This window comes from Coturnix japonica, chromosome Z (assembly GCF_001577835.2).
Source record: "Coturnix japonica isolate 7356 chromosome Z, Coturnix japonica 2.1, whole genome shotgun sequence".
In the NCBI taxonomy this organism is placed as follows: domain Eukaryota; kingdom Metazoa; phylum Chordata; class Aves; order Galliformes; family Phasianidae; genus Coturnix; species Coturnix japonica.
Window position 1 is genome coordinate 762,843 of NC_029547.1, and position 16,032 is coordinate 778,874.

Genomic DNA, 16,032 nt, shown 5'->3' on the forward strand with positions numbered 1-16,032 from the left:
TTTTGACAGAAATGACAGCTTTTCCATGGCATCATCTGACAGTGAAGTGGAGAGGTGAGAAGTAAAAAGGGTGTTACAAAGTGAGACCAACATCATGTGGAAATGAGATGGTACTTTAAGCAGAGCCAGCATATCCAAGAACCAACTCTTCATATGTACCCCCAAAATTAGGGATGCTTAATTTGAGTTATAGTCTGTCCAGTGTGTTTTGTAGTATACACTTCAAGTTCTCAGTCATGTTTTGTAGTGGATTTTGCTGTTCTGTTACTTAGAGATGAGTATTTCAGAGGTGTTAGAGGAGGTGGGGATCCTGCAGGTCATTTATTTCAGTACGTTTGGTTTGCCAGGTCCAAGGAGTGTTTGCTGGGTCACTTGTATATCTCTTGGAGACACTGGGTTTTACTCTCAGCACTTCTCAAAGGAAGCAGTTCTCAAAAGAAATTCCAGTTCCCAAGGGAGTCAGGAACTCGCCTTGTGTTCTGTTTGCAGTACTTGCAGGCTTCGTGTTGGGGCAGAGCAGGAACAGGCCAGCAGCTTGTGCAGTTGGTTTCAATCGTGGGTGAAAGGCAGAGTTTTGGCTTTAAGAGAAAGGGTTGTGGAAGGGTGTTTGGGTAAAAAAGGGAGCAATATGGCTTTGGAATCCTGACAGTTGTGATGACCTAAGTAACGCACTGAAAGTTACACCGATAGTCTAAACAGCTGTTTACTTGTTTAGCAAAACTCACCAGGTCTTTTCTCCTTTCTTGTTTGATTTGGATGGCTTTAGAGGTTTGCAGAATGGGAGACATATCTCTGGATATGTTTGAGATCTCAGCTTAAAGCTCTATGTTCTTCTTTTCCATTTTGGAATTAACCTTAAGGAAATTTCTCAGTAAAGAACAACCGTGTCTCTTGTCTGTTATGTAGTTCTGCTCTTAAAGATACCTGATTGCCTTTACTTAATGTTGCTGTTGCTAAATGTTGATGACTGCAGCGTGTGTAATTGGAGGAAGTTTTACATGAGTGTGTTTAATAATTGCAGAGAAGCCATCCATGGATGGATAGAAGCGTAGTGAGACAGCACTGCAGTGTATTGAACCATGGAAATCTGTCAGTTAAGGCTTTGGTTGTGTGCTTTGCCTTTGGACTCAAGAACCTTTTGCATGTAATTCTTACAAGAAGTTTCTTTGTAATATAATATTAGGTGTGTATGTGATTCTTACTGTTTGTAAACAACAGAAAGATGTTAACACCTTGCAGCCCAGGAAACTGTAAGCAGAGCATTAAAGTTGTAATTCAGACAAAGTGAACCATTATGTAAATACCACTGTGTGTTTTTAATCAGTCTAGGTATCAGCTTTAGCTCAGCATTGTTCCTCAGCGTGTGTTATGTTACCACAGCCCTGATTATTTGCATGGCAAATAAAACATAACTGGCACAGGTATAAGAACACTTTAGACGTTTGTATTTCAGATTAGGTTCATGACGGTGCATTCAGTGTGTTTTCTTCATTTGTGCTTCATTTATGCACAGGTTATGCCTCCAGTTGGAGACAAGGGATAAAAGTCTGGTAGTTCTCAATGGTCTTCCATTCTTGTCTGCTTTTCTGGACTCTGGGCCACCTTCCGTTGGTTTCTGTTGGTTCTCACTTCATATATTCATTGAGTTTCCTGCAGTATTTTCCTTTTCTTGTTCATACAGGTCCAGAAGTGAATTAAAAATCCAGTCATGTCCACACCACAGCCATAGGGACTCTCTCATTGTGCTGGTGACATGTTATAGTTATTAGGTAGCTGCCTTTGTCACTGCGTCCCTCTCACATTGAAATCCTCTGGGCAGAGGTTGGGCTGAAGTCCAGACTCCAGCAGTGTGGATAAATACGATAATCAAAACAATCTTTGATATTAGTAGGTGGCTGCTGATGCATTGTGTAAGGTAGCAAATGAAGTGGCAGCCCGTATTCCTGTGTTCTTTTTCTTGACCAGTTTTCCTTGGTGGCCTTTCTCAGAGTCCATCATGGCTTCCAGTTGGCCAGCATTGATGCACAGACAAATCTTACAGGTTTTTTTCAGGTGAAGAAGTTATACTTTCCAAATAAACCACGTATGTCTGCAGAACTGTTAAGAGTACTGTCCATCTTGATAATTATAGGCATAAAAATGTGCACTTAACCGTAGCATCTGCGTTTTGACTTGTGCTTCTTGACTTCTCTCTATGAAATACCTCAAGATAAACCCCAAGGAGGAGGAGATGACATGTTGAAGTTGTAGGATGCATCTCTGTTTGCAAGTGTGTTCCAACACACCATTTGCCATGGTGTATAACGTGGTAGATTCTCACTTACCTGAGTTAACTGAGGAACTTGGAGGTGCTGCAGTGGTTTAATCATGCAGTGGCTCTGATGGACTATGCTAATCAGTACTGGAGGCAGCATATTGAGCTGTACTGAAGGAATGTTTTTCAGTCTTTCAGTGCTGATACAAAGGCAGGAGGGCAGGTAGGAGATGGTGCTTCCTGTAACTGATTTTTTAGATCTGTACAAGTGGTTCATGTTGCAGAACTTTGCATATTCCTGAACTATGTGGAAAAGCAAATACCATATTGGGATTTACAATCTGAAAGTTTGCTCAAAAGTATTAGTTTTCCTTTTTACGCAGCATTTATAAGTTTTCAGTTCTGACTTATCTACTGCATTTTTTGAATAGGAAGGAAAAAAATAGTATTAAAGGCCAGTGGTGAATGGAAAGAATGGGATCTGGAAATTATGAGGATAAGAAATAAAACTAAAGATCTGGTGTTGTTCAGCTTAAAACTGAAGAGAGACAGTGGAATAAACACAAAGTGCTTCTGTGGAGTGGAGAGGTGAATAGAACCACGTGTGGTTCATTCAGGTTGCATCAAGAGACATTCAGGTTGTGCAGTGGGAAATGCACAGTGGGGAAAATGGCGAATGACTGCAGTAAATTGCATTGGAGGTTGTAGAATGCAGAGTCTTTAAAAGAAGGTGAAATGCCTGATAGGAGTAGTGTAAATTCAGCAGATCCTGTATGCATTGGGGAACAAATATTCCATAATTCAGATGAAGTGGTTTAATTTACAGAAAGCAATGCAATACTCTTAAGCTGCTAGTAGAAACACATTTGCTCTGCTGTCTTCGAGAAGGCTCATCAGGTTGAAAGTGCAAATACCAAGGAAAATGTAGGCTTAGGAGGATGTACAGATAGCTGTATACTATAGCAGATTATTTTTCTGAAAGCAGTATCTCGCTGTATTCATGGCATGGGTGGGACAGGGTAGCAGAAAATGTAAGAGAGCAGTCAGGAATAAAGTCACTTGAAGAGAAGGTATGCCTCTAGAATGAAATCACTAGGGTACAGCGTATGAAGTTGATTGATTGCTGTAGCTCCTGGCATTGTAATTCAACTGTACGTTGCAAACCTGCACTGGGATGCTGCTTGTAATATGTAATTTCTGAATATGCCACTTGAGAAGTGAAATAGCACCTTTTTGCATGGCATGTGAGAACGTGTGCTTATTTTTTAAGAGTATGCTGTTAGAGCTTGAAATACTGAGATGAGGACTTTCTGCTTGTTTTACAGATTTGCCTACAATCAAATAGATGACCATGGGGGATATGAAGACCCCAGATTTTGACGATCTCCTTGCAGCCTTTGACATACCAGACATGGTTGACCCAAAAGCAGCTATTGAATCTGGACATGATGACCATGAAAGCCAGATAAAACAAAATGCACACACAGATGAAGATTCTCATACGCCATCATCATCTGATGTTGGTGTGAGTGTCATTGTGAAAAATGTACGTACCATTGATTCTTCTGAAGGAGTAGACAAGGATGGCCACCATTCCACAGGCAATGGCTTGCATAACGGCTTTCTAACATCCTCAGCTCTTGATAGTTACAGTAAAGATGAAGGGAAGCCATTTAAAGATGATGGGTCGGCTTCTGAGACAACACTGAAGGATTCGGCTTTCAACCAGTTTAGTCCAATTTCAAGTGCTGAAGAATTTGATGATGATGAAAAAATCGAGGTAGATGACCCTCCGGACAAAGAAGAGATGCGTGCAAATTTCAGAACAAATATCTTGACAGGTTCTGTATCTCAGCAGGAATATGACAAACTAAAGGCACTTGGGGGAGAGAACTTGATTAAATCTGGTATCTCAGTTTCAAGTAGTATAGATAAAAATAAAGTTGCTAAGCGGGAAACAGAGACCAACTCTGTGAATTTAAGTATTTATGAGCCCTTCAAAGCTCGCAAAGCAGAGGACAAATTGCTAAAAGACAATTCTGAGAAGCTTCTTGACAACAGAGTACTTGATGGAAAACTGGGTGCTGAAAAAAGTGAAACAAGTCTTGCCAGCATTTCACAGTCCAAAGCAAAGTCATCGGCAAAGCTTTCTTCATGCATTGCTGCGATTGCAGCACTGAGTGCTAAAAAGGCAGCTACAGATACCGGTAAGGATTTACAGTCTAATTCCAGAGAGTCTTCTCCTTTGCCAAAAGATATGAGTGAAAGTCCCCGGATGACTGAAAAATCACCTGAATCTCAGAGTCTTATTGATGGTGCTAAGAAGCCATCTGTTAAACTGCCTGATAGTCCCAGAAGTGTATCGAGTGAAAACAGTAGCAAAGGGTCTCCGTCTTCTCCTGCAGGGTCCACACCAGCTATTCCTAAAGTTCGTATAAAAACCATCAAGACTTCCTCGGGGGAGATCAAGAGGACTGTTACTAGAGTGTTGCCAGAAGTTGATTTGGACTCAAGTAAAAAAACAGAGCAGACTGCTTCTATGGTAACTTCCATGACATCCCTCCTGTCCTCACCAACTTCTGCTGCTGTTCTTTCCTCTCCTCCTAGAGCTCCTCTCCAGTCTGCAGTCGTTACCAATGCAGTTGCATCTGCAGAACTCGCACCAAAGCAGGTCACTATCAAACCTGTGGCTACTGCCTTCCTCCCAGTTTCAGCGGTGAAAACAGCGGGTTCACAAGTAATTAATTTGAAGCTTGCTAACAATACTACAGTGAAAGCCACTGTAATATCTGCTGCTTCCGTGCAGAGTGCCAGTAGCGCCATTATAAAAGCTGCCAGTGCCATACAGCAGCAGACTGTTGTGGTGCCTGCATCAAGCCTTGCGAGTGCTAAACTTGTGCCAAAGACAGTCCATCTTGCCAACCTTAATCTTCTGCCTCAGGGTGCTCAAACCACCTCTGAACTCCGACAAGTGCTAACGAAACCTCAGCAACAAATAAAGCAGGCAATAATTTCTGCAGCAGCCTCACAGCCTTCTAAAAAGGTGTCTCGAGTCCAGGTGGTGTCATCTCTACAGAGTTCTGTAGTGGAGGCTTTCAATAAGGTGCTGAGTAGTGTCAACCCTGTCCCAGTTTACATCCCCAACCTTAGTCCCCCTGCCAGCGCTGGAATAACGTTGCCCACACGAGGTTACAAGTGTTTGGAGTGCGGTGATTCTTTTGCTCTCGAGAAGAGCCTAACTCAGCATTATGACAGGAGGAGTGTGCGAATCGAAGTGACTTGTAATCACTGTACAAAGAATTTAGTTTTCTACAACAAATGTAGTCTTCTTTCCCACGCTCGTGGACACAAGGAGAAAGGAGTCGTAATGCAGTGTTCACACCTGATTTTAAAACCAGTCCCAGCAGATCAAATGATAGCATCTCCTTCAAGCAATACTGCTACACCCATGCTTCAAAGCCCAGCAGGATCTGGCTCGCACACTGTAGCTAAGATACAGTCTGGCATAACGGGAACAGTCATATCAGCCCCAGCAAGTACACCCATCGTCCCAGCCATGCCACTAGATGAAGATCCATCAAAACTCTGTAGGCATGGTCTAAAGTGTTTGGAGTGCAGCGAAGTTTTCCAAGATGAGACATCACTTGCTACACATTTCCAGCAGGCTGCAGACACAAGTGGACAAGTAGAGTATCATACGTTTAAATTCCAATGTTTCGCCTATAAGCCTAGGGGACTTTGGAAATGTTTTCTTTTCATTTAGCTGTTAATGGTCTGAACCTCCATGATTAAAAACATAAACCAAAACAACAGAAAACTTGCAAGCACTTTCATAGTGAATGTCAACATTTTAAACTAAGAGTTTATCTTTGAGGTTTTTTAGGCCCTGAAGTCTAAACCAGCGTATATTTTTGCTAGAGTTTAGCATACGCTTTGTTGCAGCTGAGTATTATAATAATCAAATTCCTAATGGTCTCTGAGATTTTTTTAATGATTATTGCAGTGCTTTGAAATGAGATTGTCCTGTGGAATCCACTTAATTGGCACCCTCATTAGCAGCACACCTATTTAATCTGAGTAGTAGTTTTTAAGTGATTCATTCCTGATTTGTCTTTGGGTTTTATGATTCTCATATAGCACCAGAAGTGATTTTGGCATTCCTGTTACCTGCAGGGGGAAACAACTAATAAATGGCACATTGATTCTGCTGAAAGGATATGCATGCTGGTGTCTTCAGGTCTTTTTTAACCAGAAGGTGGTGTTCACTAGCATGCTTATCTTGCTGTGTGACCATTTATTCGCTTCTGTTGGCTTTCATTTCCCCTTACAATTTGCTACTGAGTTAAACTTATATTAGCAAAGAATTTTAATATGGTTTATATGTGGCCCGATGTGAAAGAAACACATCATTCAATAAAGGTATTAATCAGTGTGTAGTGTATTTCATAACCCTGTAAGGATTCCTTTCATTAATTAAATGATGGTGTGCCAATTAAAAGGAATTCTGGTTTATTTCAAAGCATTCAGTTAAGTCTTGATGCAGCAGCTTGTTGCTGCACATTGGCAAGGAGCTGAAAGGCTCTGTCACTGCTCAGACCAATCAAGCCAGGAATGTTCTTGGAACCTCACAGCAGAGTGCAGGATAGGAGCTTAAGTCCTTAAGTTAGGAAGGGAAGTCTTGTGCTGGTGCATGATAGTCTTACTATCCATACTAGGTCCTTTAGTTATCATTTGTTTTACGATAAGATCCAGTAGACCTTAGGTGTAGTGCTTGGTACTGTGAAGACAAGGAATTAAGGCAGTGCAGAAGCACAACAAACCAAATGCATGAGACCAACAGATCCAGTGGAAATAGGTTGGGAGGATGAGGCAAGAATAAAACAGAAAAAAAAGGGCAACAAAGTTTAAATAATAAAAAGTTCTGTTTTGGTACAGGTCAGGGATGCATTTCTGTAGCAACACCTTTGGCCTTTCTTGCTGCCTCTTCCCAGTGTTTATTTTTTGCTCCGTTGCTGCAGAGGAAAGCTCATGGAGGTACAGGAGATAGCATTGCCCACTGGTGGTGTGTTTGTATCTCTTATTGGAAACTCACTGTCTTATGAGGACTTGAGGTATGAACAGGGGCTTAATACCTGCATAGTAGGGTGTGAATTTCCAGATTTCAGGAAAAAAAAACCCAACACTTCTCATGTCATTCCATTTTAAAAGAATGCTGTTAATAAACATAGTTGTAAGAGTTTGTCGAACTATCTTCTTAAAATGCATTAAATGTTTTTCTTAGTCATTTTGATATATCAATCATCAGTTTCCATTACGTTCTTTTAAGTTGTGTCTTACTGCATGCTGTGTGGTGTAGCTGTATGGGTACATCGTGGGAGCCATCCAGGTGAAGGGTTGCGTTAGTGAGAGCAGTGCCTCCTGCTTTCTTGCCTTTTCTTCCCCTCCTCAGTTAGTGTACACAACTCTGCAAGGGCAGTGTTTGCTGAAGAAAGGCTTTGTATAGGTTTTATTTTAAGAATTAGTGTGTAGTTCGTGACACATTACCACTCTGAAAGCTTGAAAAAGAAATGTTCTGATTTCTCTTTGTGCCTGGCACTGAGGTTGTGTTGTTGAAACAGTGATTATTTTGGGGGAGGAAAACAGGAAAGCTAGATAAAGTGTTTCTACTTGGGGAGGAAGGAAGGTGAAAATATTTGGATTGTGCAGCTCAGTGATGAGTTCTTAGTGTCCACCTACTCTTGAAATGGAAATTGCACACTGTTTTGTGTGTTACATGAGTCTAAATAGGAAGAAGCTGTTACTTCTTTTTAATCTCGTTATAAAGGTAGAATGTTTAGTTTTGAATAATAATAATAATTAAAAAAACAACCAAAACCCTAAAACATCCTTAGCAGTTAAAAAATCTTCCCTGTAATGTTATCTTTCTGCAATCCCTCGCTTCTGTTTGTAATCCTGTTAAAAGGAATAAGACCACCCAGTGATGGGTTTCATGGCTGAGCAAAGCCCTCGCTGGCTCACTGAGGCAACAAAGCAGCAAGCCTGGTCTAACTCATGTTGTTAATGCTCCTCTTATCTGCAGCTGTAAGTGTGTTGTTCTTGTGGATGCTGTATAGCTCATTTGTCTCCATACTCATAGTTCCCATCTATCTTTATTTTCCACCTCCACAATTTTTTCTTCTAACTCCTTTTTAAAATTTTTTTTTAATTTTTTTTCTGAAACTTTGACTTCAGAGGCAGGCAGGTGATGGTTTTCAGAAACTCTGTTTTGTTTTGGTGTGGGTTGGAATGAGAGAACTGGAATTTAATGCCACCTTAAGCCCAGAATAAAAATGGTAAGCAAAAGTGAATTTCAGAATTTCACAGTAGATTCTTCTGCTGTAATCAGTTTCAATTAAAAATGCTACCGTGCTTTTCAAACTATCAAACCAGCAGCCCTAACAAAAAGCACTGCTGGCATTTTGTTTTGGTCTGGATTACTGTCAGATGAATCTCGCAGACTGCTTGTTGTAGAATCAGAATGTGGGATACCCTCACTTAGGGGTGGAGCGTTGTATGGATGTGAAATAGCGTAGCATTCAGGTTTCTTTTTGTAGTGTTTTGGAAGGACTGTCATGTATATGACAAAAGGTTCATTTTAGGGATGGCTCTGGATCTGAGTAAATGCAGCAAACACTCATTAAGCCAAAGCTACTGAGGCTTTGGCCATCTGTGAGCCTGAGCTCACAGGCAAAGTTGGTGTCCCATGGCAGTTCTGTGGGTCAGTGGCTCAGACTGTGCCAGTTGCTCAGCTGAGGACAAACACTGGCATTTCAGTGGATATCTGTCAGTGTTTGAGCACAGTTTCAGCCTTCCTGTGTTGTAGAAGTTCCAATCAGAGCGATAATACAAAATGGCTGCAGGTCAAACATCTCAGACAAAGCTTTACACAAGGATATCTACCAGTTCTTTAGCCTGGTAGCAGTGCTGATATCCAGCCTGGGTTTGGAGAACAGTAGGTTTTCTTTGGTTAACTTCTTCTGTTTCAGGGTTTTGCATTTTGCCATCTATCTTTCATCAGGACGTTTGAGAACTGTGTTTGGTTGCAGGCTGTTCAGACACACAGTGCAGTGACCAGAGAGCAAACATTAAACTGAGCCATGTGAAAGAACACATCTGCCTCAGAGTGTGTGACCTGCAGATATTTCGTGTTAGCATTTCTCCCCAAAATTGATGTTTAAAAAATAATGTACAACTGCTTGTATGCAGCCTCAAAAAGGCATTTAGATGAAAAAAAAAGGAAAAAAAAGAAGAGTTTGCAGGTGCCAGTACAAGAATCCCCTTGTTCTTAGAACATCAGTGGCATTGTCAGTATGTAGGGCAATTAAGAAATTACTTTTAGACCTCAGTATTAAACAGGGTTCTATCTGGGACAAAAAAAAAACCAAACAATTGTACAGGTGTTGTGCTTTAGTCGTTGCAGTTAGGATCTGTCTTGTTGATTAAATGAGGGCTTTTTTGTTCTAGCAAAGTTGCCAATACTAATAAGACAGAGCTCCATGAAGCCTGTTTGTAGCACTGTATGATTTCTTCTGTGACAGTAGCTTTGATTCTGCTGCTGGATGCTCTGACTCTGACCAATTTTAAGAGACTTAAAGGAGAGGGGCCCAGATTGGAAGAAGGGTGTGAGTGCTGCTGAACCCCAGTGAGTAACTGCTTTAATGTGAGGAGAAGGATTTTCTTAATTATTTGAAGATTTATTTCTCCGTAGGTTAGCAAGTCATTTTTAATACAACCCTGGAGATCTGGTTTTGTCTATGATCTTGCAAAACATACGCATCCATCTGCAAGACTCTTATGGATAACGCTGCTAAAATATGTAAATCCCATGTTCAAAAGCAGCCGTGTCATGTAGGAGTCTTAGTTTTGCTTTCAGATCTTCCTAAGTCACTGATGAAGTTCGTAATTCCCCAATCATAAGAAGTAATGATTTAAAACTCCTTACAGAGAGTAAGGTCTTAGGAAATGAGGTTAAACTCATTGTTCTGCAAAGGCTTGTTCTGGTATTACTGTTGGAGTCAGTGGAGCAACGTCCGTGATAAAAGTTAAGCTCCGTGCAGACTGTCAGCAGCTGCTTAGAGATCCAGAGATGTATTGCTGTAAGTGGAACCCGTGGTGTTACAGGTTCTGTTCTTTGTGCCCTCCAGGGATGGAAAGCAGCTGTGAGCAGCACTGAACCCTGTTGACAGCTCCACTGCATCGTTTGTGTTTAACCCCAGGAGCGGCACAAAGCACCCAAAGAATTCCGGTGTTTCTGACTTGGAAAATGGTCAGAAAAATTATTTCTGTGTAACAGGATGCCAGAAAAGACTCAGTATAGGAAGTAACACCCACACTTAGAAAGATGGCCCTTCAAAGACTTAGTAACTGTGTTAAATACTTGTAGTTTTGGATGCACCTTAGGTTGATATTTTGCGGTGCAGATGCTGGAGTTTAGGCTGAGAAATGCATTTTGAAGTTATGTGCAGGCTTTCTGGTGGATAATACCCCATTTATTGGTTCCCAGTAGAATTCACTGGGAGTAGGGATCAAAGAAAATGAGTATGATGTACTTGGTGGGCTTTTTTTCTGCATGTTTTCTTGTTTGATTGGGGTTTTTTTCATCTCCATGGTTGAAACCATTGTATTTGTTTCCCAAGCTTCACTTGGGCCCCTTGCACTAGTAAAGTAACCTTGTGAGGCACCTAAATTAAACGTGGGTAAACTATAATACAACTTCTGTGGTCAGTGATGAATTTCCATTCATCACTGGAGCTCTGTTGTGTCACAGTCTGGCCCAGAATGACAGTATATGTAGTGTCAGCGTGGAGTGCTTCGGCCCTGCAAGGTTGGTCAGTAGAGTCTGAATTTAGACCTCACCTGCTTCTTTTGGCTCACATCACAGTCGTAACATTTAACCTTTTATTTATATTACAGTGTTTGACACGAGAAATTCTGTTTAGCTGAACCCAACCTTTTGTTTCATCTATTTTGGTTTATCGTTTAGAAGACATGCAATATCTGCCAGATGCTGCTTCCTAACCAGTGCAGTTTTGCATCACACCAGAGAATTCATCAGCATAAATCTCCATACACGTGTCCTGAATGTGGAGCAATCTGCAGATCTGTCCACTTCCAGACTCATGTCACTAAGAACTGCCTGCATTATACTCGAAGAGTTGGTTTTCGGTCAGTATTATGATTACTTTTGTTGTCAATTTATGTGTAATTTATGCTTTCAAAAGTAATTTTCCATTTTCATAAGCATTGTTTGTAGAATAGAGCTTCGTGAGTTTAAGGTTGTCATGGCAACAATTCTATTAGTACTACAATTTTTTGAGTAAATACTGCATTAGAATTCAGCTTTGTTTTGAGCATCCGCTCTTGTATGTTATTAAATCAGAATATTAGCTAATTTCATCCAGCCATAAAATGTCAGATTCTGGGCTTCACAGTTTCTAAGGTCTAAGAAAATTCAGATGTATTTTCTTAATTTCAGTTTCATAATGGGCTTCTTGATTTTTCTTTCAGAGCATTGAATTTTAGACTGTTCTTTCTGGTAAAATAATCATTTTCTTATTTTCTACCAGAATTTATTGTCAGGCTGTGGGTGGGCATACTGGAACTAGGCAGCTAGACAAAGCTAGAACAGCTTTGTCAAGTCCTTTTTAATCTATTTGCTGTGGGAGGGGAAGATTCCTCCGCTTTACACCACTTGAAGATTACGTTTCTCACCCCAGCAGCCTGCTCTTCTGGTTCCTCATTGTTATACTTCGATTTTCCTTCTGGTCTTTTGTTTTCCTATAACTGCAACTCACTGAGAAAGGCAGGGATCAGAGGCGTTTCATGGAAGTGCTGAGTTTCAAAAGGCTTGAGAGCTGTGTTATCTGGAAAGGTGACCAGCTGGCTGGCAGGCAGCACGGCGAGGGATGGAGCAGCCCACAGTCCTCAGGCATCACCATTCCGTCCTGTCTGACCACAGAAAGGAGAGCTAGAAATCCCGCTGGGCAGGCAGTCTCTGCTCCTCATGGCACCCAGTTCCTTTGCTGCAGTGGCCGGGATGTCTTCCACTCAGGAGGGAAGCATTTTGCTTGCATCAGGCCAGCTGCTGCAGCAGTCAGTTCTCGGTCTGAATCCATGCATGGCCTGATACAGCTCTCAGCTCAGGTTTCTTTGGATTCCTTTATTCTCATCTCCCAAGCACAGCAGTCCTTTTTATTACATATTTCTTACGTCTGGCTCCTCCACTCTCCTGCTCTTTCCCCTCACCTGTGTCTCTCAGCATCGTCTTGAGGGACTGCTGGCCTGCACCAGCAGCACCAGGAAATCTGTAAGTCCTTCATGGCGAATCATGACAATGTTACTGAACTTCTCAAGATTTACCGTTAGCATTTCATGTCACGATAAGTCAGAATTTCTTCATTTGAGGACACCAAACAAAAAATGCCCAGGCAAAGAGAAGCGGTATCCAGGAGAGTGTAAGGCCTTCCTTGCAGCCTTGCAGCTGAACATCCCAGCCTTAAGCTGAGTTGCATCCTTGCATGCTGAGAACTAAAGTGACCCAGCACTCCAGGAAAGGAAGGTTTGGACGTTAGGAGCTGCTTTATTATACGACATCGGATGCTGAGGACTGTTTACACTTTGCATCACTGGAGAATAACAGCCAGACAGCAGGGCAAGGAGGGATGAGATGGGAACCCGCACTGCTGAGGGATGCTGCAGCAGGCAGTGGGGCAGAAGGGACTCGCTGCAAGGAGAGGGCCAGAGAGCAGAGCTGATGGACTAGGAAAGCCATTTACTTCATTAAACACCCAGAAACTGGAGCCCAGACGGATGCAAACTGAACTAGGAGTATTAGAAAGGTGTATCGAGTGCTTAAAAAGGAAAGGGTGATAGTTCATAACATTGAAAGCTGGGATGTTTGAACAGAAAAACAATTATCGAGTGCTTTTATTTATTTATTTATTTTGCTATATTTTGCTTTATGGCTGTCATTGAAACTGTTGGAAATTTATGTGATGTTTATATAAAAATTGTACTGCTGTGGTAGGTGCAAAAATTACTGGTTTTGCAGTCTTCTGGGTTTAAATTGTAAAGTACTGCAAAGTACTGGTCAGTGAGAAGTGGGTTGGTCTGAGAGGTGGTGATGTCGCTGTTTATTGCAGCATGTCCATGTACATACTGGGTAACACTTAAGTCCACGAGGTGCGTGAAAGTCAAAGGTGCCGCTGTGTGTGGGAATGCTCGTGTGCTGATCTTAATCCCCCATTTCTGATGGTTTTGTTTTAGAATAGATGCGGGGAGGTCACAAATTTCCCACATTGCAGAAGTATGTTTTTGAAAACTTACTTTCCAATCCGATAACATTGTTCTGATTGCTGAGATTTGGTTTTAGTTACCCTGACTTTAAATCTACTCCTTTTCCTTTAATCCAAGCGTTGATTTAATTACCGGTTCAGAAAATCATTACGGTTATGTCTTCATTAAATCTGAGCAAGGGAAATGGGCTTAAATGTTTTGCTTACTGGTTTTCCATTCTGGTGGTAGCGGTGTCCTTTGCACAATCTACTGCATGTGCAAAAAAAAAAAAAAAAAAAAAAGTGCCATTTATAAAAACTTGACAAATTTGCAGAGGTTTTAAGCATTCTTCTTACGATCAGCAGAATATTTCTCCGTTCACCCTCCTGTCTGTGCAAAAAAAAAAAAAAAAAAAAAGTGCCATTTATAAAAACTTGACAAATTTGCAGAGGTTTTAAGCATTCTTCTTACGATCAGCAGAATATTTCTCCGTTCACCCTCCTGTCTGTGCTGCTGTAATTCCATAAAATGCCCTGAATTCGTATCTCTTAAGATCTGCAAAGTTAAATTTGGGAATCCTGTTTTTTGTGGTGGGTTTTTTGTTTGGTTGGGTTTTTTTCCTCCTATTTGATATGCAAATCTCTGCTTATGTTGATTCCTACTCTGTCATTTATGCCTTTGAATTGACAGAATAATGTAGTTTTATCTGGTTGTGGATATATGCTTACCTCTCCCACTTGCTTGAAAACCAGTGTTGATTCCGTGTCTTGCAGTACTGCTTTTTGCTAGGCTGAACTGACTCTTCTCCACTCTTTTTGCAGCTGCGTGCATTGCAATGTTGTATACTCTGATGTGGCGGCACTCAAGTCTCACATTCAAGGTTCTCATTGCGAAGTCTTTTACAAATGTCCTATCTGTCCCATGGCATTTAAATCTGCTCCCAGCACACATTCCCATGCCTATACACAACACCCGGGTATCAAGATAGGCGAACCAAAGTAAGCAAAATTAATCTTTTACTGTACTTGCCTGCATTTTAATAACTTGTGGAATTGCATTCTGTCTTGTGCTTACAGCAGAAAGTTCTGTACAGCCAGCAGTTTGTCATCCGTTGGTAACGTGTGGTGTTGTTGTGATGTTTTTGTGAGTTTTTAGATAGGAATTTGGCAGAAGTTAACTTTCCATTCACAACAGCAGCAAAAGTTCTTTAAGCACAGCACTACAGGAAGGTAATACAGTAAGAGAGGGGGGAGTTAGGTCGGATGTGAGAGGGAAATTCTTTACCCAAGAGGTGGTGAGACCCCAGCACTGCCCAGAGCTGTGGGTGCCCCATTCCTGGAGGTGCCCAAGACCAGTGGATGGGCCCTGGGCAGTCTGAGCTGTGAGGCAGCCAGCCCACAGCAAGGGTGAGGGTGGGGGAGAGCTTGTATGGTCTTTTCCAACCCAACCATGCTGTGATCCTTCCTTGAACTACAAAAGTAATGCAGAAATCCTGCCGCTGTGTTGCTGATCCTTGGTTTTTTTTTTTCAGTCTGCTTATATGCATTTTTACTATGAGCTAAGAAAATGTGATTCCAAGGAGAACTTGCTGAGGCTCATCAGCACTTTTGTAGTGGTTTTCACAACATCTGGTGGAAAAGTTCAGATTATTTATTTTTTATCTGTTACTCTTGCAAACAGCAGTCTGGTATGTGGGTTCAGAACGTCGGTTCCTTCAGTGCCAGCAGTGTGTGCTGGTGGGGGGACAGAGCTGCAGGGTTCTTGGGGGCAGGCAGTGCTTTCCTTGGGTTGCACAGTGCTTCGTGCAAGCTGCAAGCACTGCTTTTTAGCTCTGCTATGGCTGTCAGGGCTGTCAAGCCCAAGCTGATAGGTTAGAGTTGCTGGCTGTGTGCCTTGTCCAGAGTTGCCCTCCAGTTCAGAATAAAAACATGCATAGAGCTGTACTGTGTAAGCTTTTTGTGACACGCGGGCTCTCTTTTCTGCATTAAGGCTGAACTGTTTCTGTTCTGCAGCTGGGAAGGTTGCACATCACATCAGTGAGTGCTTTGCAGAAGGCAGCCGGGGGCATAATTAGGAAGTGAGAATCAGATCTCAGTTGTACAGATGTTGAATATTCAGTTGGTGGGAGCTGCAGGTGCAGCACGCCTGAAGTTCAGGCTTTGTGCTGTGCTGACCTCAGCCCTGTGCTTGCAGTCTTCTGCTTTCATCCTCTGCTGCTATGAGCGTGGTGCTGAGAGTGAATACGCTGCTGTGTAACTGCATTCTGTCCCTCTGAGGGGCACAGAGCACAGTGTGAGCACTGCAGAACCTTGTCACAAACAGCAGGCTCAGGGAAGTGGAAGGCAGGTGGGAGAAACAGTGCATTGTGTATTGTATTAATCAGATTTCACACCTCTTTTCCTCCTGGCCTATGAGAAGGAGATATTTTAATTTTATTTGGCAAAATAGCCCCAAATTTCTGCGTC

The 16,032-nt window shown here is 41.9% G+C and overlaps 1 protein-coding gene across 13 annotated transcripts in view; it reads left to right on the plus strand.

Annotated features, from left to right (window-relative positions):
* ZNF532 (zinc finger protein 532) overlaps positions 1–16,032 on the plus strand; it is a 37,776-nt gene that overhangs the window by 8,898 nt on the left and 12,846 nt on the right. For 11 of the 13 annotated variants that reach the window (XM_015848167.2, XM_015848176.2, XM_015848166.2 and 8 more), the window contains 3 exons: positions 3,580–5,939; positions 11,277–11,458; positions 14,389–14,565. In XM_015848167.2, coding sequence (XP_015703653.1) covers positions 3,600–5,939; positions 11,277–11,458; positions 14,389–14,565 — 2,699 coding nt within the window. In that variant the 5' untranslated portion in view covers positions 3,580–3,599. The remainder of the gene's footprint in view (positions 1–3,579; positions 5,940–11,276; positions 11,459–14,388; positions 14,566–16,032) is intronic. The other 2 variants (XM_015848178.2, XM_015848179.2) reach the window with 2 other exon arrangements.